The sequence below is a fragment of the Siniperca chuatsi genome, linkage group LG10, assembly GCF_020085105.1.
Source record: "Siniperca chuatsi isolate FFG_IHB_CAS linkage group LG10, ASM2008510v1, whole genome shotgun sequence".
NCBI classification, from domain to species: domain Eukaryota; kingdom Metazoa; phylum Chordata; class Actinopteri; order Centrarchiformes; family Sinipercidae; genus Siniperca; species Siniperca chuatsi.
In genome coordinates, this window is record NC_058051.1 from 13,222,072 (window position 1) to 13,245,686 (window position 23,615).

At 38.9% G+C, this 23,615-nt stretch overlaps 1 protein-coding gene across 1 annotated transcript; it reads left to right on the forward strand.

The window, feature by feature from the left end:
• Window positions 1–214: 214 nt before the first annotated feature.
• Window positions 215–20,700, forward strand: LOC122883788 (N-terminal EF-hand calcium-binding protein 1-like). Its single transcript, XM_044212942.1, has 12 exons — window positions 215–599; window positions 4,688–4,712; window positions 9,448–9,556; window positions 11,630–11,655; window positions 11,976–12,073; window positions 15,637–15,895; window positions 16,229–16,308; window positions 17,583–17,636; window positions 17,745–17,857; window positions 18,013–18,090; window positions 18,266–18,357; window positions 19,448–20,700. Exons 1-12 carry the CDS (start codon window positions 483–485, stop codon window positions 19,474–19,476), a joined length of 1,080 nt encoding a protein of 359 aa, XP_044068877.1. The 5' UTR covers window positions 215–482; the 3' UTR covers window positions 19,477–20,700.
• Window positions 20,701–23,615: the final 2,915 nt, after the last annotated feature.

Here is a 23,615-nt window from a genome sequence, read left to right on the forward strand (position 1 = left end):
ACCGATACAGATTACAGTGCAAGCCTTCAAATAATATCTCAGGAGATATAAATACTGCCTGTCAGCTCGACAAGCCGCTCCTGTTATTCTTTTCTTTGTTCAGCCTGTTCTCAGTAAAACTCAAACTCAAAACTGCTTATCTGACTGTGTGTGTGTGTGTGTCTGTGTGTCTGTGTGTGTTCCCACCAGCAGATGGTGCATTCCTCGGGCTTTTATGAATCGCTGCAGCTGGTCGTGTGGAGGTGGAGTTATTCTGCTGTCGTCGACATGCAGGCGGAGGGCAGCAGGCTGGGGTCCATCTCATCCTGACTGGATCACAGGACCGACATCATCATCCACCATCCACCCCGACAAGGACAACAGCTCCCACCCCCTCTCCCGATCAAAAAAAAAAAAAAAACAAGAACAAAAAACACAGGGACAGGGCAATCTATTTTTTTTTTTTTTTAAAGAAAGGCAGAAATCGCATCGAGATCTGCAAGATGCTGGCCTGTACAGAGATGATCACCATGTGTCTTCAGTCTGCCAAGCAAGAACACTTGAGAAAGCAGCAGGAGCATGACCGCAACCAGAATCAAGGCATCTCTCTTGTTCAGGATGTAAGTAGGCTACACACTGGCTTTGTGATGTTTTAGATGTATTTTTGATTAATTGCATGCATGATTTTAATCTATATTAAGACATGATTTGCTCACATCACCTCTTGGAGGGTCGTCTTAACAAAGACACAAAATGAGTAATACACTGTCTCTCAGTCTGCTCTTTATGAATGGTTGATGTTGAGGTAATGCTTGTCAGCCTCCCATTCACACGTACTTGATGTACAGCAGTCCTATTATGTAAGGAAGGTGAGTGCATGCCCATTAGTGCCAAAATAACAAAAGAGATGCCACAACACAGTCATCTGACATACAGATGTTTTGATTCATTTAATCTTTTAACCTGCAAAGCATTACAATGTAGTTTTCTTTTTTTCCCCCTCCACATGATCATGTCAGGCATCAAGTCATGACATTGTATGAAACTTGCATCGTGTCTACATAAAACATGCTATGCTATACATTTGTAATGAGCAGCCTTCCTCTCACACAGCTCTAAACAGAACCATAAAAATAGAAAGACGTTACATTTTGAATGATTTAGTCAGGATATTGCTTGCACAGTTGACAGAGGGTTGGATTTACATGCACAGAAATGTTCTCTAACTCAGCTCTCTGGTTAGGGGTTCAAGCTGAAACCATATTGTGTTTCAGCTTGAACCCCTAATACCCCCATATTGTATTTCAACTTGATTCAAATCGACCCCTAGGGGGCGCCGCAAGGGCAAAAAATGTGTAGCATCACATGAGTCAGACTATGAATCAGAAATTGTTTGTTTTCTTCATTCTATTTGTGAAAATGCAAAAAAGGGAGATTTCACTGCTTGTTTTCACATCTAGGCCACATTTGACCAGGTCCAGACCAGGACCAGATCAAAAGTTTTAAACTTCTAACGGTCTGTGTTGGCTTGAACCCCGGGATTGCCGCTTGCGGCTATATTTCTTCTTCTTTTTGCTACAGAATGAAAAAATTGCAGGTGATCCCCTCCATATAAAAGACGTCAATACTAATGAGTACATGCCTGCTGTATGCTTGGGGCCTTTATGACCATTTTGCCTCTGGTTTACTGAGGATACTCCAAAAAATACAAGACAGTGTATTAGCATCATCATTTCCCAGCCTTAGACTTCCTGACAGCTGGCAGTAAATACAACTCTCCAGTTTCCTCGAGGCAGATTATTGGCTAGCGAGGGGAACATTAGACTGCAGCAAGTACGCATTTGGTTTAAATGCAGTTAGCATCCATTCTCTCCAGCCCAACGCTGCATAACCTCCAAACTGGCATTTCTTCACTGAACCTATTACAGTGGCTAATGGATGGTCATTTATTCTTTAATAGCTGCATAAATTAGGACTGCGATCACAGGAAGGAATTTATCCAACTTAACTGTCACTGACCTCCACTGATTCTTTTCTCTTGTATTCCTCTGTGTTCCTAACAACTAAATCATTCTGGTGCTCACACTCATATTTGCAGTATTTTCCAGAAAACTGAGCCTCATTTGTGCTTTTCTTCCTCAGAATCACTTAGACTTAAGAAAGCATTTTGTGTTTTTTCTCTCTCTGTCTCCGTCTTTCTAAAAAAAGGCTGTTTTGTCTATTTATATAATTAAACAAGTTGAAGCACTCATTGTTTGATTTAACTGACTCACAGTTGCGCAAAGGCTGTTAGCTTTCACATCCCTGAGAAGTGTTTTGCTGCTTTTTTTTTCAGATAATAATTTGCTTCAGTGGCGGATGGGATACAGTGTCGTGCATTTCATACATAGCCGGGTGCTGTAGATGTTCTGAGAATGTCAGTTACTCATCGTGCTGTAGTTTTATTGTGTTCAAATAGGACCCAGTGTGACATATTAACAGGTACCAGGGACTGGCTGAGATAGAAATTACAACCGAGCAGCATCCATGTAGCTAAGACTGCTTTTAGAAGATCTTCATTGGCTCTGTGGGATGACAGCAGCTCCAACGACTCCACCAACCTCCCACTTAACTGCACAAAGGAGGAATTAGGGCCAGTAAATGTTCTCCCTAGGTTTTGTCAGAGCCGATGTTTATTGCTCTCAATTTCTCCCCCCCAGATTTTATGGAGCAGCTCCCTGTTGGCTTCCTCTGATGTGTCTTAGACAGGATGCTTACATCAGCACTTCTACAGTGTAGGAAGATTTGACAGTGATAACGCAGCCTCCAGTGTTGAATGTGTGTCCATGCCATCACCTGCATCCAAAAGTCATCATGCCTGCTTGTCAAATGTTAAAGGACCATACCAGTTGTTTTGCATGGTTTAGTCCAATCACTACAAATCCTTCATATTTGAGATCACAACTAACCTTTTTCTGTGTTTTGGATTGGTTAATATTTTGACCAATTTTAGCTTATCACAGATTTTCAAAGTGGTATTGGTCGGCCAATAAGTAAGAAGACACTGCAGTGCAGAAATGCCAAATCAAGTTTTAAAAAGGCGTTTTGTGGTTGGCGTTCAATCCGTTGACATAAATAACATCTTGAAAAGCTTTCCTGTAGCTTATTTCACATTGACAGAGAAAGTACAAATATTTATTAATAATAAGGCTAATTTAATCATTAGTGACAGGCTATTTTAGGGAGCCCCAAAACTGACAAAATGCTTATCAGACGAGTCAAAAATAGAACTGAAACCATCAATAAACAATACTGTAATATAAAGTTTTATACTTTTCCCTAATTTGGTAAAAAAAGACAAAAGCTTTCTATTTTTTTCACATCATTAATGATACTAACCATATTATTTACTGATGTATTCAATTGTACTTTTGACTTATCTGATAACCTTTTACTACTTTTAGTCTTAGTTACTGGCAGTGAAGACTTCAGTCTGCCCTTAAACCGCATTACCATACAATGATAGTGTAACTTTGAAATAAATGGAAGCAGACTTGATTGTTCAACATAATCAAGTTTCAAGAGTCTGCTAAATGATGTTTATACGAGACAGGAATGAATGGAAACAAGTAGTTGCCTGGAACTGTAGGGAATGTCTAAAACCATACAGCATTTGTTCAAAAATGGTCAGCACAAATGTGAAGTGTACATGATTTACAAATAAACTGGTATAGTCCTTTAAGTACACTCTAAACTGGACCATAAAGACCAAAATTTTTTCCAGGTTCCTGAGATGTTCAGTGCACTCTTTCTAATTCTGTGGATATGTTCAGTACCATTCTTTCTTGTATAGATTTCTGTGAGGCTCGGAAGATGTGTCTTGAATGGAGGAGAGATGTTTTTAAAAAATGGGACTTGAGCAGAGCGTGTCCAGGCCTTTCACACTCCGATGTGCTCAAAAGGTGACAGCTGGATGTGATGATACAGTTAATCATCCAGTCACTGGACTGTACTGGTCCACACAGGGTGATTGAGCAGAAGAAAAAAAAAATTAAAGAGGTGCCACTCTGATCTCACACACAACACCACGCACTCCACAAACAGATCTGACTTCTCACAGGTTCGGTGTTACACAGTGATGATGTTGAAGATATTAATGAGGATTTTATCCCTGGGTTCACTGCATAAATGAATGAACAGAAAGGACTGTCACTTCCTGCTTGCAGGTTTTGCACAAAACTGGGGAAATATCTTAAAGCAGCATGATCGTTCTCAATGCCCGGAGAGAAAAAAAAACATAAATGCAATCATTTCCATTGCTCCTCACGGGTGCACATAAATGTCAGTGTTTCATTTCCTGAGATGTCTCATGTCTCTTTTGTTATTGAAATGTGGAAATTACAGCTCCTCTTAAATGTTCCTCTGTGCATAAAGAAAGAGGGGGGAAAAAACTGTTGGATTACCTCACATTTGTGGAGACTTACCGGTTGGCTTGCATCACTGCTTCTCCAATAGGCAAAAATCTTTGCATTTGTGTTGCATTTTATCTCAGATTATAGCTACACATCTAAATAGATTGGTAAACACATGAAGATACTGTATTTTCTCTTAATTGCTCACAACTTCAAATATCGTTGATGTATGTTTTAAATTTGTTCCACTGTCTTTTGCCATTTGTGCCTGTACCCAAACCTAAAACCTGTAACATGATCTTCTCCTCTTATTGCAGATATTCCGCCGGGCAGATAAAAATGGTGAGTAAGTAAAATATGCAGCTAATTAGATTATTTGGCTAATTAAAACTCAATAAAAAAGTTGTTGCATACAAAAATGAGATGCACCAGTGAAAGAAAGGCACAACTTTGATGGCTCTGTTTAGGCAGGCGGTCTGTTTTGGCTCTGAGGGGATTTATGTGACCCTGGAACTTTTTGTTTTATTGCCATCCTTGAGAGATCCACGTAGAAAGGATATAAATATCCAAGGTCAGGTGCAGCTGCATCTTTTTGGTTTTGTGATGTGATTGAATTTGAGAGGATGAACTCCTTCGATGCAGCAACGCTCATCTCAGTGAAATATCCTCAGTGAGACTGCAACATGGGTAACACACAGATTTGTCGTATGAATATCTTGTAGAAAATACATTTTTAGCATTTAAATTTTAAAAATGGCACAAATTCACTGTAGACTTGCATCTAATGTAAATTTAATGTATTCCCCCTACAAACATGTCACTGTTACATTTGAGTAATGTGATACAGTGTTACATTTAAATCCCCTCTTTACTTCAAAGGAAATCCTCCCTCTAAATATCTCCTGGGAAAACACAGAGCAGTGCTGACAAACAGCACAGTGTTTTTGCTCTTAATTTTTTATTCATGCACTGCATCTCCATTTAATGCAATATAAAAAGCAAAATGGGGCAAGTGATTAACGCATGTAGAGTATCTACGAACTCTGATCTGTTTCCTCAGGAGGACGATGAATGTGCTGCATAAGAGCAGGATTAATGATGCAACATGTGCCGCCATGAGCAGGGGTTGTCTGGGGTGCCTCGCAGCTCGTGTGGAGACATTTAAATACAAAAAAAACAAAAAATTCCTCCGTTTGTGAATTATGAAAGAGACCTTAGAAGATGCTTTTTGTCTTTGCGGCTGTTGTGAAGAAACTGTAAAAGATAGAAGAAAAGGGACAGGTGGATTTTTATTTATTCAAGTTGTGTCTCGTCTCTGGTGATTACTTTGTGAATTAGAAGAAAAACATAGCGCCTGAAAACCCAACAGAGGAGCGACGTAGAAATAGAAATAGATGTTGACTAAGTATTTATACTACATGCATTTTTGTGAAACCTCGAGTCTGCTCCTCGTGTTCTTTCTTTCCACCCGCTGCCCTCCAGCACTCACACACAGCTTTTATTTTTCACTCTTTGTAGAAAGAAGGAAGATAAAGAGAGAGAAAAGAACTCTGTCGCATGTTTGTGGTAGTTATTTTCAATTTGCAGCCGAGCTCTGCTTGGTTCTCGCCTTCACGAACTCACTGAGTCGTGCACCCGAGAGGGTAAGTGCCTCCTACCAATCAGCACTGAGTGGGCTGCCATGATACGCCTCGAGCACTGCGGATATACCACATAATGAGGGCTGGCTACCAACCCACTAAACTCTATTCTGCCACGCTATTGTAATGAGACTTTTTTTAAAAAGCAGAAAACAATTGTATGAGTACAAGATATAAAGTAGATACCGAAGGATCAGTGATATTAGAATCCAATTTTTCAGTGCAACTCTGATTTGTCATCAGGAAAAACCAATAACAAACACTGATAAATCAGCAATTTGATTTAGTCTAAAATAAATGAACTCATGTGGAAGAGTGATGGATTTTGTTAAGTGTGATAATTTACAGATTTGCCTTCAGGAGACTTCCATAACAAACACACAAAAATGTCATCATCTGAGCTGAATTGTTAGTACAAGCAGTGGGCTGAAAAATGATTTGTCAAGGGCATTGATTGGTTTCACATACCACACTAGTTTGATAACATGGACAATTGTTTACCTGATTTATTTTCATGATTATTTCTGATTGTTGGAAAACAGTTTCCATTAAGGTGCATACTGTGGTTTTGCACTCAGATTTTAAGAATCCCTGTGAGGTTACTGCCCCACATACTTGTTCACTTGCAGTTTTTTAATTAATGCTGCATTCAGTGCTGTAGCAGAGAGAATTGTAGACTACAGCAGAGACCTCACAGGATGTGATGTACGAAAGTGCTACAGCTCTGGATGCGAGAGAGTAACGTTATCAGTGGTTTGTGAGAAGCAGATATTCAGCTTTCATTTATCCATTGACTATTTTAGCAACAAAATTACTCCATTAATTAGTCCAAACAGTTTTGACACCTGAAATTTGGAAGTACAGAAGGTGCTTTAATTTTTTAACTTAATATACTGCACAATAATAAAAATAACTTAAAGTTGAAATTCTATAAGACTTTGTTCACCATGTTTCTCTGTAAAGAGAGTTATTTACTGTATATCTTTACTCTTCCGTCTATTTTTATCCCTCATATTCTCCTGAATTGCTCTGTTGCGATTTATGAATTATTGGTGCTTATTCAGCTTTTAGTGCTTTTAGCTTTACAATTCCCTCAAAGAAAAAGCATTCCTGGAAAGATACAAGCTTCAGTACAGGGAGAGCTTTTCATTTAGGTCAGAATTAGAGATGCAGTTTTATTCAGTGTGAAGTGAGACAATTAAAGCTAGTAAGCTACCTTGCTTATGTCATGAGGTACTGATTTATCATCCATCTGATCACTTTAATTTCCCTATAGAGGTGTCTTATTGACAGTTGTTAGTCTTGAAACCTCGGGATCAGTTGCTGCAAAATCTGCATATGTACGTGAAACCTCTCTGAAACAGTTTTTTTTTTAAATTGATATAAAACAGAAAAAGGTAGCAAATCCTCACATATGAGAACCTGGAAGCAACAACTGTTTGTCATATTTGCTTGATAAATGACTGAAATCATTAACCGATTATCAAAATTATTGGCGAATTATTGGTTATCTAAACTAAACTATTCCAACAAATCCTCCAACATAAACAACAAAACAGGTTGTTTGTCACTGCCTTTAAATTGACCCACATGATCATTTCCTGATCTGGTTTCCCTATGGTGATGGTATGGCTAAGATTTGGTTAAGTTTAGGCAACTAAAAGCTATAAAAGCATCTCTCTATTTCAGCCTGTGCTTCCAGGAGACAACTGTCATTATTCCCACGGCCACAAGAGTCAAGAAAACCGAAACACAAGTCATTTTGAAGCGTTTGACCAAACTACCTACAATGCTGTAGTTTTTTCAGCTGAAGACAGTCTCCCTAATCGATCAATTAACTAATCGCAATCCTAATACTAAATATCCAAAGCCTGCTTCTGCACATTCTAATCAAGTGATGAAATTTGGAACAAATCATAAATCTTCCAGGCAAAGCACATGCTGGTCAGTTTACTGTCCTTTACCTTATGAGACAAACACTGTCTATAGCAAGAGGCTCAACCATTCTACCACTGCAGCTCTGCTCTCCGAGAAAGAGTGAACACTTGCATATAATTGCCATCTGAGCTGCACTCTAACTTGTACTAATTGGGTGTGAATCTACACCAAAGCAGTTCTGATGGAGAAGGCTGGAGAATGAGTCAGAGGTGCAACAGATTGTGTTTACTCCTACATCATGTGGAAAGAAGATTTTTACAGGGAAGTTTCAGAAATGAATTATAATACTGCCTTCTCTAAAAGCTTCATCTTCCATCTGAGGTTTAACATCTCCAGAGCACAACAAATGTTCAGTAAACACAGATTTCCATCTTAAGGATATGATACTTATGTAATGATTAGTGATAAAGCACCGGCAGAACAATGTTAAAAACTTTCCACTTTAATGTTGCTTTATGTAGTAAACACAGAATACAATTTGCCGAAATCAGAATCAAATCTCTTCTGGAAGTTTGTTATTTTGCTAACAAGCCTTTGCTGCAAATGCATCATGTCCAGGGCCATCCACTGTGTAAGCTGGCAAGAAGTCAAAATTGTTCTTACAAACTAACAGATGATATGATTTACTGTTGGCTCAGGCCTATCAGTCTGAGCTCTGTTGCCTGGCGGGGATCTCAGAGCCGGGTCTCAAAAGGTTTCACTGCTTACAGAGCAAAGCTGGCGAGATAGAGACGAGATCTCATTATCGTCTGAAGTTTGTCCGCTATTGAGCTCTGCTCTGACTACTCAAACTAGCCCTCAATCCTTGCTCCCAATTTCTATAGGACCCTGCAGGCACTGCAGTACACACCCCCAGATGCTGCTAATCAAAGGCAGACCATGCTTACCTTTAACAGACACTTGTCTTTGTGTTTATCTTCTGAGCTGCCATTAACTACCCACTGGTATAGGATTGGTGTATGTTCAAACTGTGTTTATGTGACTGTTACAAAATTGTAATAGGAGAAATGAATTGTAGCAGAAATTGAAACAGTGGGTAAATTATTTTGCAAGTATCAGGTTTCAGCAGTGAAGAAATAAAAGCATGATATCATTTAAAAAGGAAATGTGGTACTCAATTAGGTTATTATTACTTCGAAGAGCAGAAATTGGATTTTCAGCTGTATCACTAACAAATAATTATTTTCTGCAGTAATGGAGTTGGATAAGGGGAAATTACGGTTAAAGTTTAATTCAGTTTCATGGGAAAGACATCAAAGTGTAGTTTTTTGCATAAAGTTTTGTTGTTGACAGAGGTTTTAAAGCTAAATAAAGAAGATTTTGGGACTATGCCGATTAATGTTGAAGTATTTTCATTTGCAGCTGCACCTCTGAGCTTATCACTGTGAAGACAAAGTAGCCTTGTTCCATTATATTGAATAATGGACAAACTTTATTAAGGTGATAAAACCTCTCAAGCTTCAGTGAGGTGTAATTTTCACGGGTTTGTCTCCTTTCAGACGACGGGAAGCTGTCCTTGGAGGAGTTCCAGTCGTACTTCACTGATGGTATCCTCACTGACGAGCAGATGCAGGAGCTGTATTACTCCATCGACAGGCAGCAGACAGAGTAAGCTCATCTTCCTTTTGGACGCCCTCCAACTCTTCTGCAATCTGTAGCCTCCTGCTCGCCTGCTGCCTGGCAGGGAGGTGTCAACACCTCACTTCAATGAAGATGATGTCAATATTCCATGGAGAGCCTTAATTCTGGTGTGAAAGCCCCAGAGTTTGCAGAACTCTGTTTGCACACTGATGAGTACAAATAAGATTGTGAAATATGTAAACATTTGCCTGTGAGGTAATAATATGGCAAACAAATACCCATACTTTGTTGTGTTTGTGGGCACAACACTGATGAAATAGAAATTAGATATCACTGTGTATCACTGAAGTACCAACCAATCATAGTGAAGAATGACTATTCAGGTGTTACAGCTTTAGCTACACCTTTAAATGTGCAGCCCAACTTCATTTGTGTACTGTCAGCCAACAACACAACAATAAAACTTGCAATACATAACAAACAATTAAACACTCTAGATGTGCATTAATTGATATATTTAAAGTAGACGTTGAAGGTAATATAATCAAATTAAAACAACACAAATATCTAAAGTACACAAATATGATGTCCAAGACCTTTTGCCTTACTATGCCAGTGTCCTGTAAAATCAAGTCAGTTACTATACATCACAGTACATTATAATTACAGTCCATTAAATTAAACTGTACTTTATGTGCTGTAAAAGTGCTGTCAGATTTAGTTGTAAGGCATTTAGTTGCAAGGCACTCTTGTGTTTAGTGCCTTGTTTAAATACCCCTCTGAGATCTGTAGTGAAACTCATTGCCCCATTATTTCGAATGGAAAGCTACGACATCACAAGAAAACAAGGGTCTACTGCCATGCTAGTGGCTGAGGCTGTGCTTTGAGCTAAATGCTAACATTGGCATGCTAACATGCTCATGATGTCAATGTTAAAATGCTGTTAAGCAGGTATTATGTTTACAGGTGTAATGTTCACCATCTTAGGTTATTGTGTTGGCATGATAACATTTGCTAATTATAACTAAAGATAATATACTGAGTCTGATGGGAATGTCATTAGTTTTACAGGCATTTGGTCGTAAACCAAAGTTATGGACAAATTGAAATTTTGACCAGATGGTGGCGCTAGATGGAAAGTCAGAGAATCACCAAAGTCATCAGGATTTATCTTCTGGGGACCATGGATATCTGTATCCAATTTCATGGCAGTCCATCCAACAGTTGAACTTAAGATATTTCACGAAAAGCCAAAAATGTTAACCTGTTGGCTGCACCAGAGCAGGGGTTTTCAAAGTCTGACACTGTGGGCCCCCCATCATACATTATTGAGACAACTGCGCCTCCATGATACTTTTGTGGATGTAAACAGGAAGTGTAATGTTGCCATGAAGTCAGTGAGTTAGCTGTGGGCAACTTCTTGAGCCCCATTTTTTTTAGCCTGTATTTGTTTACATTTTGGCAAATTGGCACCATTAAACGTATGCTGAATTAGCTATTAGCAGTTTGTGTTTGCAATGTACCAATCACTGGATTACTTTGATACTGAAGAAAACCGAAAAATGTGATGATTGTCAGGCAAGTTCTGGAATATGAGGATCGTTTCTTCCTGTGATTTCTAAGCGGATTTCTGGACGTTTATTTGCGGTGGACTATGGATTTGCTTTTATCCAGATATAATGATATCCTCGGAAGGTGACAGTACCATGTTGGTGAGGGCGGGACAAATCAACAGGTCAAAATAACTTGCTGTAGAACATCAGCATGCCTTTTGCCTCAAGCAGTATCTTTGCCTCACGTTTCTCCCTTTATACCTCACCTGCAACTTACCAAAGTCAGTAGGATTCATCTTTTGGGGACCATGAATGTCTGTACAACATTTCATGGCAATCCATCCAGTAGTCTGGACCAAAGTGGTGGACTGGCCGACAAACAGTCCGACAGAACGACAAATAACCACCTCTAGAGCTGCTAGCATGGCTAAAAAGACTAAACCACCAAAAAACTAAACTCTTTATAGTGCTTTAACAAAAATATTTCAGGATTCCCAATGACATCTCTTAACGCGTCTCTTTTTGTCTTCTTCCCATTGAATCACAGCAACCTGGACATAGACAAACTCTCAGGTAATTGTGTCATTCTTGCTTTATTTTACTGACTTTGCTAATAAAATCACTCTCAAAACTTTATATAGAGTACATATGATCACATTTATGTATCACAAAAGCCCGAGGTTTCATGGTTTTAGCTGTTGCTATTGTCATCTGATGATGACCACAACTCAAACACAAGCATGCCCCAGTCTCAGTGACTCAGCAAATTAGCCAAACTACTTTAATTCTAATGAATGCCATCAGTGTCTTATTGATTTATTTCCTTCTTGTGGAAAACACCACTGGTCAGGGTGCTGATCAGACAAATCTTGACAAATCTTCTTCTCCTTCAGAGTACTTCACTCCACATCTGGGAGAATACGTCAGCGTCCTGTCTGCTCTGGAAAAGCTGAACGTGGCCATTTTGAAGGCCATGGATAAAACTAAAGAGGTGGGTGATGATGGCTTTCACTTCTGCACCTTTGGGGAATTTTGCATGTCGAGACAATTTAAATGTAGCACAACATCAGCAGACTATCCATTTCAACAGCTTTCAGAACAATTTTAAGCATTCTTTATGCCTCCAAGCATTCAGACAGGCTTTTTTGTTTGTGCCTCAGCTGTCAGTTTGAAACCCTCTCCTATCACTCTGCTGTGGTGGTGATACAGAAGAAAAGAAAACTGGCCAGCATGACTTACTCTGCCTGCTATCTGCTCTTCCTCTCCTCACTAACATTACATTTTCAAACATAAGCTCACAAAACCTTACAAGATGAACCGTGCTTTTAAAAAGGCCTCCTCTACAAGACAGTTGACGTCAGCTTTTTGGTGTGAGGAACATGGCAGCTGTTTGTCTTTGCAAATCAGCTGGACAGCAAGTAAAGTGGAAGTAAAGCAATTTATGTGACCACATCATTTTGGACTTTTTTGGAAATGAGTGAACAACAATATATTTAGACCTATTTCACAATATAGTGCAGGTATTGTAGAGATATTGATTGCTATGGAGGTCATAGAGCTGCAACATTCATTATTGAATAATCTGTTTGTCATTTTTCTTCTTAATGAATTAATTGTATAGTGTATAAAATGTGAGAAAATAGTGAAAAATGCACAATTTTCCAGAGCCCAAGGTGATATTTTTATATTACTTGATTTCTGTGACCAACAATCAAAACAAGACTAGAGTCTATAGCCATGCTAGCAGCTCTGTAAAGCTAAACTTAGGCACAGCGGTTCTTTGAGCTATATGTTAATGTCAGCATGCTGACATGCTCACAATGATAATGCTAACATGCCTATTTTTAGCAGGTACTTCATTCTTACCATAATTATCATCTTAGTTTAGCATGTTAGCTTTGCTAATTAGCACTTAACAGAAAGTACAGCTGAGGCTGATGGGAAGTTTTGCAGCTATTTGGTCATAAACTAAAGTATTGGACATATTAATTTTGACCTGAGGCACTAGAGGAAAAGTGAATGGATCGCTAAAGTTATTACAATTCATCCTGAGAGGGACATGAACGTCTGAACCGATTGTCATGGCAATCCATCCAACAGTTGTCAAGACATTTTGCTCAAAACCACATGTGAACTGTGAAGTGTGAAAATGTGTGCACCGTTTAGCGAATAAACACACAAAGATAATTAACTAAGTTATAAAACTCAGAAAAGTAGCTAATTCTCACATTTGAGAACTGGAACTGTTTTTCCAGTTACCGCAGGTTCTGTAACGTGCAGAAACATGAATGCTGCAATATGCACATGGGAACAAGATTTCCTCTGGGAACATATTGTAAGTTATTACTGCTGTTAACTTGTGTATCTTACATATTCCCATGATAACACTGATTGCATTGCATTGGCCATTTGACATATTACATTGAGTATTTTTTGCTTTTTATTTAAAACCAGTATCCAGTAACCAGTATCATAACATGTTTTCACCAAGTTTGCATACCTTTGGTTTCATCACTCATACGTTCCATCCTAATTGTAAAAAAGGCTTTGGAGCTGAAATAGAGATCAATGCTCTTCAGTTCAAAAGAGTGAAACTTTTACACCAGTATTTCTTTTACATGGATTTCCAGATAATGAAACAGAATATCTCATCAAATCATCAGCCTCGAATTGTGAAACATGCTAATTAGAACGTTATGAAATCCTGTTATGAAGCGTGGTCGAGCAGAACCGTATACTGTATATTCCATGAAATGTAGAGGGGATTTAAGTGTCTGTCCCCGACATGCAGGGCTGTAATCAATGTTGTTTTAGGCACACACAGTCGAGCTCAACATCAGAGAACTTCCACTAAGACATAATCAATAGCTCAGCTCACTCTTTATCGATCTCACTGAACCCTCCACGTTAAGCCAACTGGTGAATATTTATTTCTATTTGGCAAGGGAAGAGAATCAGGTGCGGACTGTGAATAGATAGATGCTTGGATGTGGATGCAGACTTACAGTATAATGATGTTGTTTCCTGTGGTATGCAGCAACTTATTTTCACTGCAGTGCAGGAAGTGGGCGTTACTGATGATAGTAAAAGAGAGAACATTGGGCAATAGTATAGCGTAGATGACAGTAACTAAGGCTGACAACCCCCCGAGCTGTCCAACTGATCTGATGTCAGATGTCCTCCACATAACTGCAGCACAAACACACAGCCGTTTTTCAGCTGCTCTAATCTCCTTCTCTTTCAGTTTCATTCCCTCTTTTTTAATCTGAGTCTATTATTCACTCAGGCACACACTTCTCTTTCTCTCTGTTCTATCTCCTTTCTCTGTACATCCATCTTCTCCGACATTGTCTTCCTGTCTGGCTCTTTTTCTCTTTCTGTAATACTCTCCCCTTCTCTATATCACCTGTGCCCTCCTGTAGCTCATGCATTTTTCATGTTGCTGTTAGGCAGTCAAAAAGCTTTCTTTGCCCTGAAGTCCTGAAATCAGCCTTAGTTATTAAATTCTTTTTGCTAAAACCAAAGATAAAACTGATCCTGTAGCAGTGGTCAATGACCACCAAGACTCCCATGTAGCTTTCATAATGCCTGGAAAAACAAACAGTAAAATGATGAAATCAGCAGACTAAAATATATCCTTTGTGTTGTTGTGGTGCCCAGAGATAAAAAGAAAACATCCGCTGTGCTGGGCAGCTCTTCTGTGTCGAAAAGAAAGGAAGGAGAAATTGAGAAAAGGACTGAGGTTCATTACTCGTGTAGTGCAGCATCTCTGCTGCCGAGAAAACAGAGCACATAGAAGCAAGGATTCCAACAAGCTCAGCGGTCATTTTTCAAATGTCTCCCTTTTTTCTGAACTCTATTTTGTTGCACCACAGGGTGCCGGTGAGGGTGACAGGGGTCATTATCCATAAAAACTTAGCTGGCAAAAAACAGCCACAACACTGAAACTTATAGTTCTCAGTAGTACATTATCATAATATTACTTTCCAGTTCATGGGCTAGACCATTATCACCTTGTGTGCTTTGCATTCATTAATTCAGGGTAATCTACACAGTGACATCACACCATGCACGTTTGAACCATTTTAACTTGATCTCTCTGTTTACTCCTTGTTTGTTTTTAGCTGGTGGGAATAATGCTATGTTAACTTATTTCCTCTGACTAACTGCAATAACATACCTGATAAATGAAGATATTATTCCTTTTTTAAAAGGGGAGTGAGCTCATAATCCTAACAAACCACAAACAACCTCAAAATACAAGGTATTGAGGGTATAAGGAGATAGTAGATTATCTGAGAATCAGCTATTTTCATGCTCAAAAAGCTCAGCATAATATGAACCAAGAATCAATTTCTGTCTGGAGCGTTTCTTCATGAGCTGAAGATTAACAGGCAGACAAGTCCATCATAGCAACTACAAAAACACAAACATTTCTTGGACTAAAGATAAGAAATGAATGAATGAATGATAAAAAAAAATATAATTTCATTTGCTTTCCCCACATCATGGCTGATTCTTTTCCATAATTTTTACTCTTGTGCCTCCATTCAGGAGTATCAGGGTTCATCAGTACTGGGTCAGTTTGTGACGCGCTTCTTGCTGAGGGAGACCTCCACCCAGCTGCAGTCCCTTCAGTCATCACTCGACTGCGCTATGGAGGCTGTTCATGACCAGGGCTGTACAGGGAGGAGGATACTGAAGAAGCCCGAGGACCTGCCTATTCAGAGGGTGGCCAAACGCCCTGGCCGACGCATCCAGAAGAACATGTGTCTCTCCCCTACTGACCCCTACTCTGGCATGCTCACCACAGGTACGTTTCAGGAACATGCGATTAAGATACTGGAGGTAAATCTGATGAGGGCAAAAGTTGACAAAATACTGGAAATTTAAAAGAGCATATGGCAGCGATTGGGCTCTGGAGGACACTCATAGTAGACCATCCAAAACATGCATCATTACATCACATTATATTTATTTAGCTGACGCTTTATGTGGATACAACCCAAATATTGTAAGAATCATGTAAGTACATCAGCTTCATCAAATATGCTGAACTGCTTCAAGTGCTACATGAGCATCACTTTGACTGTCATTTGACATGTCCTGTGTTGTATTGTGCTGATGTTGTGTTTCTGGGGGTCAGGGGTCAGCGTGGAGCCAGACAACCACTGGGGCTCCCAGATCAACCAACTGGAGCAGCTCATAGACAAACTGGAGTTTGAGGTTTGTATAAAATTTGTTTTTGTGCTTCCAGTCTTTATGCTAAGCTAACCGTCTGCTAGCTCTATAGCTTCATATTTAGCGGGCAGATATGAGGGTGGTATCGATCTTTTCATCTAATTCTTAGCAAGTATGCGAATAAGTGTGTCTCCCAAAATGTTGATCTATTCCTTTAATAGAATTTTTATTTCAAAGTCCGATTGTAGAATTATAGATAATAAACCTCAAAAAGCAAAATTAAAGCAATTCAAAATCTCTGAATTTTGAAGAATTTTGTCTTTTAAAAAATCTTTTTAATAAGAATTTAAGCCTTTTAAGTGGCAGTATCACTTTCATATTTCATCTAAAGACTGGGAGCCGCAGGACCACATCAGCCTAACACTGGTGAGGTTTACACAAACATGGTTTAGTTACAGTTTCATGTGTTAGAAAGACTTAAATTTGCAGCCAAAGGTTTGTCTCATGAGGGAGGATTGCTCTTTGTGAGGATCAGGTTTAACTACAGTGGCTCAGCTGTTACAGACAGAAATGTCAAAGCAGACCGTATGAGGCCTACTGTGTGTTTGCAGATAATAACGGTCCTCCCTTTCCTGCGGTATGGGATCCAACATGTTGTCAGAGAGGATGATTTGTACAAAGTGCATGTGGATGTTGAGGCCAACGGTACAAGCTGTATTGAACTGCACTAACTGAATGTCATGCATAAGGTATCAGCCTGTGACTACATGCTGTAGAGGTCTCAGTGGGGCAATGAGACACAGCAATTGTTCGAAAACTTACATCATACAGATATTGATGCATTGGTGCTGTACAAATTCAACCCTGTTATTGGTGCTCTGGGATAACAGATGGTTACAGATGTTTTGAATTTCTGTAGGCCTGAAGAAGAGTGCAAATAACTTCTTTTCTTGGTGCTGCTGTGGGATTTATTTCATTTCTAATTTAAAATATTCAACTGAAATTAAAAGAAAGATGAGGCATTTTCCAAGGTTAGATATCAGTGCTGCAAGGATAATAAGCTAGCATGCTAACACACTAATTACATTTTCTTATCTTGGCCTTGCAGACAAGAATATAGTATAACCACCTTTCTCAGGGCTGCAGTGAGGCTGTTGGAGGGTTAATATGAAATGGGCGATCTCTTCCTTGAGAAAGCCAATGCTTTGTGACAGACTGTAACTAGAGGCCATACTTTTGCTAGATTCAGTTGAGCCAGTTCTGCTGCTAATTCTTGTTCTGCTCATGGCTAAGTGAAATATTTATGCCCCCATTTTCAGAGTCCACATCTTGAACCGCTCAAAGAGGACACATTGGCAGGAACATATAAATCGGTGAGTTTGAAGTGTTCCATGTATTTCATTTATGATATTTTTGAATTTCCAAAATTAACCTAATCTGTTATTTGAAGATTATGACTGTTTTCCTCGCATCCTCTCTAGAACATACTTCTGGTCCAGAGACAGATGTCTGTGAAGGAGAAGGATGGGGAGCAGTTTCAGGAAGCACTTAAAATCTACACAGATGCCACCAGCAGCCAGCCAAACAACCTGCAGTATGTCCCTTTGTCTGCCTCAGTGCCTTTGTTTGCCTCTAGATCTCTCTGTGATTTGATGCAGCCACTTCAAATTGCTTCAATTTTACCAAGCATATGAGATAACCCCCACTGCCCTGTTTTTCTCTCCCTGCCTCTCTCTTTTTTATTTTTAGCGTTTCAGTCCAGAACCTGCCAGACAGATCATGCTTCATCATGTACGAATTTTGGCAGGACCGTCTCTCCTGGATGAGGTAGGATCAGAAGGGCTTCATGGCATATTAGACTAGAAAACATGTTCTGAGAATTTCACTGCTGAACCAAAATTTGCACAGCACACCAAGCTGCTCACAGGCTCTCTTTGAAGCGATATTGCCTTGCTGAGAGGCAAATGGCAGTCTCATCCTTTTCATCCCTCTTTCCTCTCAGCTACCTGCATTCGTCCATCAGTAAGACCTTCCAGCGCTGCATTATCGACTCACTGGAAGAGCCGGAGATGGTCTCCACCATGCTCCTCCCAGGTAGAAACCAGACCCTTAAACAATAATCTCTAGTTTATTGAAAGCTTTTATTCAACAAGCAAAATTTCACATGAATCCAGTTTGATTTAGTTGATAGTTTTTCTCAGTAAAACTGTGAGAATAAAATGAAGCATAGCATGGCCTTGTGGAAAAATATTATTGCAAATGCCTCACAATGAACAGGGGTTTCTGTGGTTCAAGATACAAAGGATTATAGATTAAGTTAACCTAAGAGTTTAGTTAAAGTCTTTCTGAGAAAATAACTTGTGGTAAACAATAGAATTCAGGTGCTTTACAGATAAATAATCACTATAATATTAAAGCTGCTATAATCAATATGTTTATATTAACAATGGATCAAAAGACTATGTATATATGAAAGGGGTCACTCATAGTGATAAACCCACAGATAATTATCACCCAACTCATCAGTTCCCCTCAGCTCTAACAGAGTGTTTTAGCTTCTCTCAGCTCATTGTTTTGGTTTTCTGGACCATAACCTTACTGTATTGGTTCACTCACACCGCTCTCATCAGCGTAATTTCTAGACGCAGCAGGCAGCTATTTTCAGCTAAAACGCTCTGATAAACCTCTGCTAAGAATGGCAGACAAACAAACAAGCAACAAAATGGTGAACATAGTGGAGCATTTAGTAGCTAAAGAACCAGATATTTCCTACAGGAGTTGGTGGAGACCAAAAACAGGGCTAAAAGCAGAGTGAATATTGGACTTTTATCATGTGCCTAGAAACATGACAACAAATGAATGCTAATGTTGCTCCGTATCTGCTGGATGTGTAAATATGTAACTATTTGCTAACAAGTTCACCATATAAACTTGAGCTGATAATATATCAGTGTTGTGTTTACAGCTGGTTTCTGCTGCCACTGAGTGGCCAAAAATGCAGGCTTAATGTGTGAGATATACTGTATTAGATAATGAATTATAATCTTAGGAGGCCATTCCTTTTTCAAGGAAAAATAGAAATACATGTTTATAATTTGCTTCTATTCCTGTTGTCGTTGCTCATTTGTTTGGCTCAAGCAAAGAGCATAAAGCATTGATGTTTAATTATTGTTTCATTTAACAGCCTCTTGGTGGATTATGAACAACAACTGACAGAGCAAAGCTACTGCTGTTCAACACATTAAAAGCAGGAGGAAGAGGCGATTGTATAATCATTTAATCTTTTTTGTTATTTGATATCCACTTTTTCCTTCATGGCATGATCAGGATTGTTTTTGCAAAGCTATGCTCAGAGGTTATAAAAAAGAAGACTGCTTGGATAAACCAGTCAACAGTGAAACAAACTAAAACGTGGGGAGAAAGAACTGAGGTAATGCAATATTTTATTGTGTGATCAGGATCTGTGCCTGCATTCATTTAACAGTATTGGCACATTTCATGCTTCTGATTTTAATAGAAACACAAAAAATTAGGAAAAAAAAAGATTTGCATGAATTCTTATTTCTCAGTGCTGGTTTATTTAAATCAAAACTACATCTTAGAATAGATATAATGTCAGTGATGCCACAGAAGTAGAAACACATGAATGACAACTGATCTGTCCATCCATCACTGTCCATCACTCATTCTTCAGTACAGACAAAAACAGAAATAGTGGTAGGGTTAACCTGCTTTCCCCTTGTTCTCTCTGTGGTATTGTGCTTTGTTGTCTCCTTCAAAGCTTTGTTACCAAGCGTCTTTTTGTTGATGGGTTAGACAGTCATTAGCTAGAACATAGTTAATGAACAATTATGGTCCACATCTAAACTTTTATCATCCATGTGTCACTCCTGCACTTTAGAAAAATATGAAACATGGACCTAATTGTGAAGAATGGATATTTATTGTAGATTGTCTATTGAAAATGTAGAATTAACTGCTGTTATAACAAGCTGCACTGAAGTGTAGTGAGACATTATTATGATAACAATTAACCAAATCATTCTCAAGAATAAAACTTAAAAGTTGTTATTTTACATTTGCAGTGTGTAATCATAAGAGTTTAATGGTACAGTACACACAAAATAGAAGTTTATATTTCGAGTACAGAAATTCAGCAGAAACTTTTCAGTGTAATGAAATTAGAAAGAATGTCTATTAAGATTGAGCACAGTAGTTAATGAAAGCTATAAGATGTAAGTAATTGTTGTACAACATTGGTAAATGTATTGTATGATTGTATATTGAACTTTGGTTGCACTGATAATGTGAGGAATGAATGTGTCCACTTTTTTTTTTGAAGTGTTTATCATTTCTTTTATGAAGAATATAGAGTTGTTATGTGGATGCTATATTTGTTTTCTGGCATGAAATAAAGTTCATGACTTGTTGATGACATGAAATGATGCATTAATTGTCCCCCTGCTTAAGATGAGTACAGTGTTTATGAATTGTTATCTAATAGGAAAATCCTAGATATTTATTGGTAAATGAATGGTGAGGTTTAAATGGTCTACTGTATTAAGTAGCCACCTCATATTGTGTTTGTGTTTATTATTGTCTCAAGTTGGCCTCTCCTGTATGTCATGAAATTTTTGTGGGAATATACTGACTACGTAAACATTATCAGCATGAGTAAATAACGGGTAAAGCTCTTTTAGTCTGGATTTCAGATTTAAATTGTATTGGAAACCAATTTACATGTACAACAGCTGTCAAAGACACTGTAAAAAGAAGCAATTATTTTCCTTCTCCTTGGCTGAATAAGACTGACACACTGAAATCCTATATAAGTATAAGCTCATGATATCAGCAGCTGGAACCTTTGAGAAACATCTAAAGAACAATGGAAGAATTTCAAGCCCACCATGCGTTGAATCTGGGGAAACTGGCTGATTTTCACTCTTTGAAGCCACTTTGCTCTTTTAGCTGTTTCTTTCTCCTCAAACACAACCTGAAACAGAGCTAACCTAGAAAGTTTAAGCCCAAAGACAGCTGACATTCACAGTCTGTATTTTCAGTCTTAATAGTATATAACCATCAGGTTATATTTGACTTCACAGCATCTTTATCCCAGAGTGCATTAACTACCAAAAATAAGCCGTTTAAGTTGTGGAATGTTTATAATTTGTGTTCCTCTTAATACATAATCTATGTATAACAGAACTCACATATGATGATTTCCTTAAAGTATCAACACTGTATTGTTTTGTTACACTTATTAGTGTTTATATTCAGACATGGAAAATAGGCCAAATTAATGTGTTGCCTAATAGCTGAAAATATTACTCAGTCTTAATAAGTAGAAGTTCATTTATGAATTCTATTTACATATTTCACATACATAATTCTAATAAAACCTGAATAGCTTGAAAGCTGTATCTGTTGTTCCAGCAGGCAGGGAGAAATCCAACCTTTCAGGTCCCTACAAAGGGAAAGTTAAATGGAAAGGTTTCTCTATAATGGAAACTGTGGGAAGTGAAGACGGTGAACACAGGAGGCCTTTTACAGCTGCAGCCACAGAGAAAAATTCTTCTGCTGCTTCAGATCTCATACCCTAATCCTTCCCTGCTGCTATTTTCTCCTCAGTGACAGTGGTGCTTCTGCAGGGATGTCGGGGCCAAAACAACTGCCAGCTTTGTGGGCTAAAAACACATCTTACATATGTTGGCAGGCTGTATGTTCGTATAAGCATCAAGTCAGGTCTCCCAGAATCAATCATTTCAATCCTTGTAGGAACACATACAATATGTTGAAGCCATTATGTCTTTTTATGTAATTTCCTAGTGCAAATTGCACAGATAATAGTCCATTTCCACAGCAGACTGAGCAGACACTAAGAAATGTAAGATGGACGTTGGAGAAGTCGAGTCAGTCAATATGGTGTGGATGAATTGCCTGCAAATGGATGCCATTTGGCACCCATTAGCAGACAAGGCTTTTCTGTCTGCAATGTTAATGCACCTGAATGTCACTACACTGCTATTTGATCAATTAGGAGCTTATGTGCATGTGTTTGTGCTTGTGTATAATTAAGAATAAGTGGTTAGAATAGTTGGAGACCAGGTGAGAGGGAATGAACTGGCTAGAGAGCAGAGTAACACAGAAAAAAATGACAAAAGGAAGAGAGAGGGGAAGAAGTGGTGTGTGAAGATACAGGGAGACATTGGCAGAGGAAAATCAGGGTCAACTATCAAAGCACATTGATGCAGAAGAGAAGCAAACTCATGCAGAAAGCCTGAGCTCTGATTTCCTGTGTAGGAACTCACACACCAGTGTCCAGATTTGTGATAAGCTATAAGGTAACATGGAGGAGCGAGGAGGAGGTTGGAGCTTGGAGAGGAATCAGAGAATGCAGCGATGGGTACAGTTACATGTCTTCTAGCATTTTCCAGGCCAGCTTAGTGACAGTTGATCAAGGAGGGATTACTAATGGCTCAAGGCACAAAATATATTTCTGGAATTAGAAGGCGTTTGATGTGTCTTATCAGATGGGCTCCGCTGCTTACTTTCATTGGCCACACATTCACTGCGGCATCAGCGGCAGATGACACAATCATAAGTGGAGGAGTGCATCAGCTCACAGGCAGAATAACTGTGGAGCTTCTCTTGAGTTTTCATCAGTTTTATGGTGTAGATCTGAATAAAACAGAAGTGATGACATTCAGCATTATGCGAAGTCTATGTTCCTGCTCCTGCCAATAAACAAGGAGAGCGATGGATTCTCTGGTTTTAGTGCCAATAAGATTTTTTTCTTTCAATACGTAAACATCAGTGCAGCAGTGAATAAAGAAAGCGAGACAAAGAAAGACACTGCAGTAAGCACACCATTTCATTTTACGCACTGTTTCAAGTCTTACGGTGCTATATTATCTGGTCACCTGGCATTGTAACCATAAAGATGTCAAAAAGGAAGACTAAACCTGAAGCACATAATTGTGTCCCTGCTTGACAAGCTTCAGATCACTTAAAAACAACCCCTGCATATTTCGTGTTCATTTACTGAAAAGGAGAACAGATCACAGTTCGGTAATTATATACTGAGTCACCGTCTGGATAGTCTGGCTGGACAAAAAAGCACTTGACCAACCACGGAGTAATGGAGAGGTTCAAGAGGGTGTGGAGCTAAAAGCACCACAGTGACAAGCACAGAGGGAGATCACAGAAAGAGAGACAGAGAGAAGAAAATTACATGCAAAACAGGTAAAATACAGTATAGATTGAAATTGAGGCGATGAAGTAAAGAGCAGGAGGGAGGTAAAATAAACCCTATTTGCTTGTGCAGGCAGAGTGGGGTTATCAGCGGGAAATGC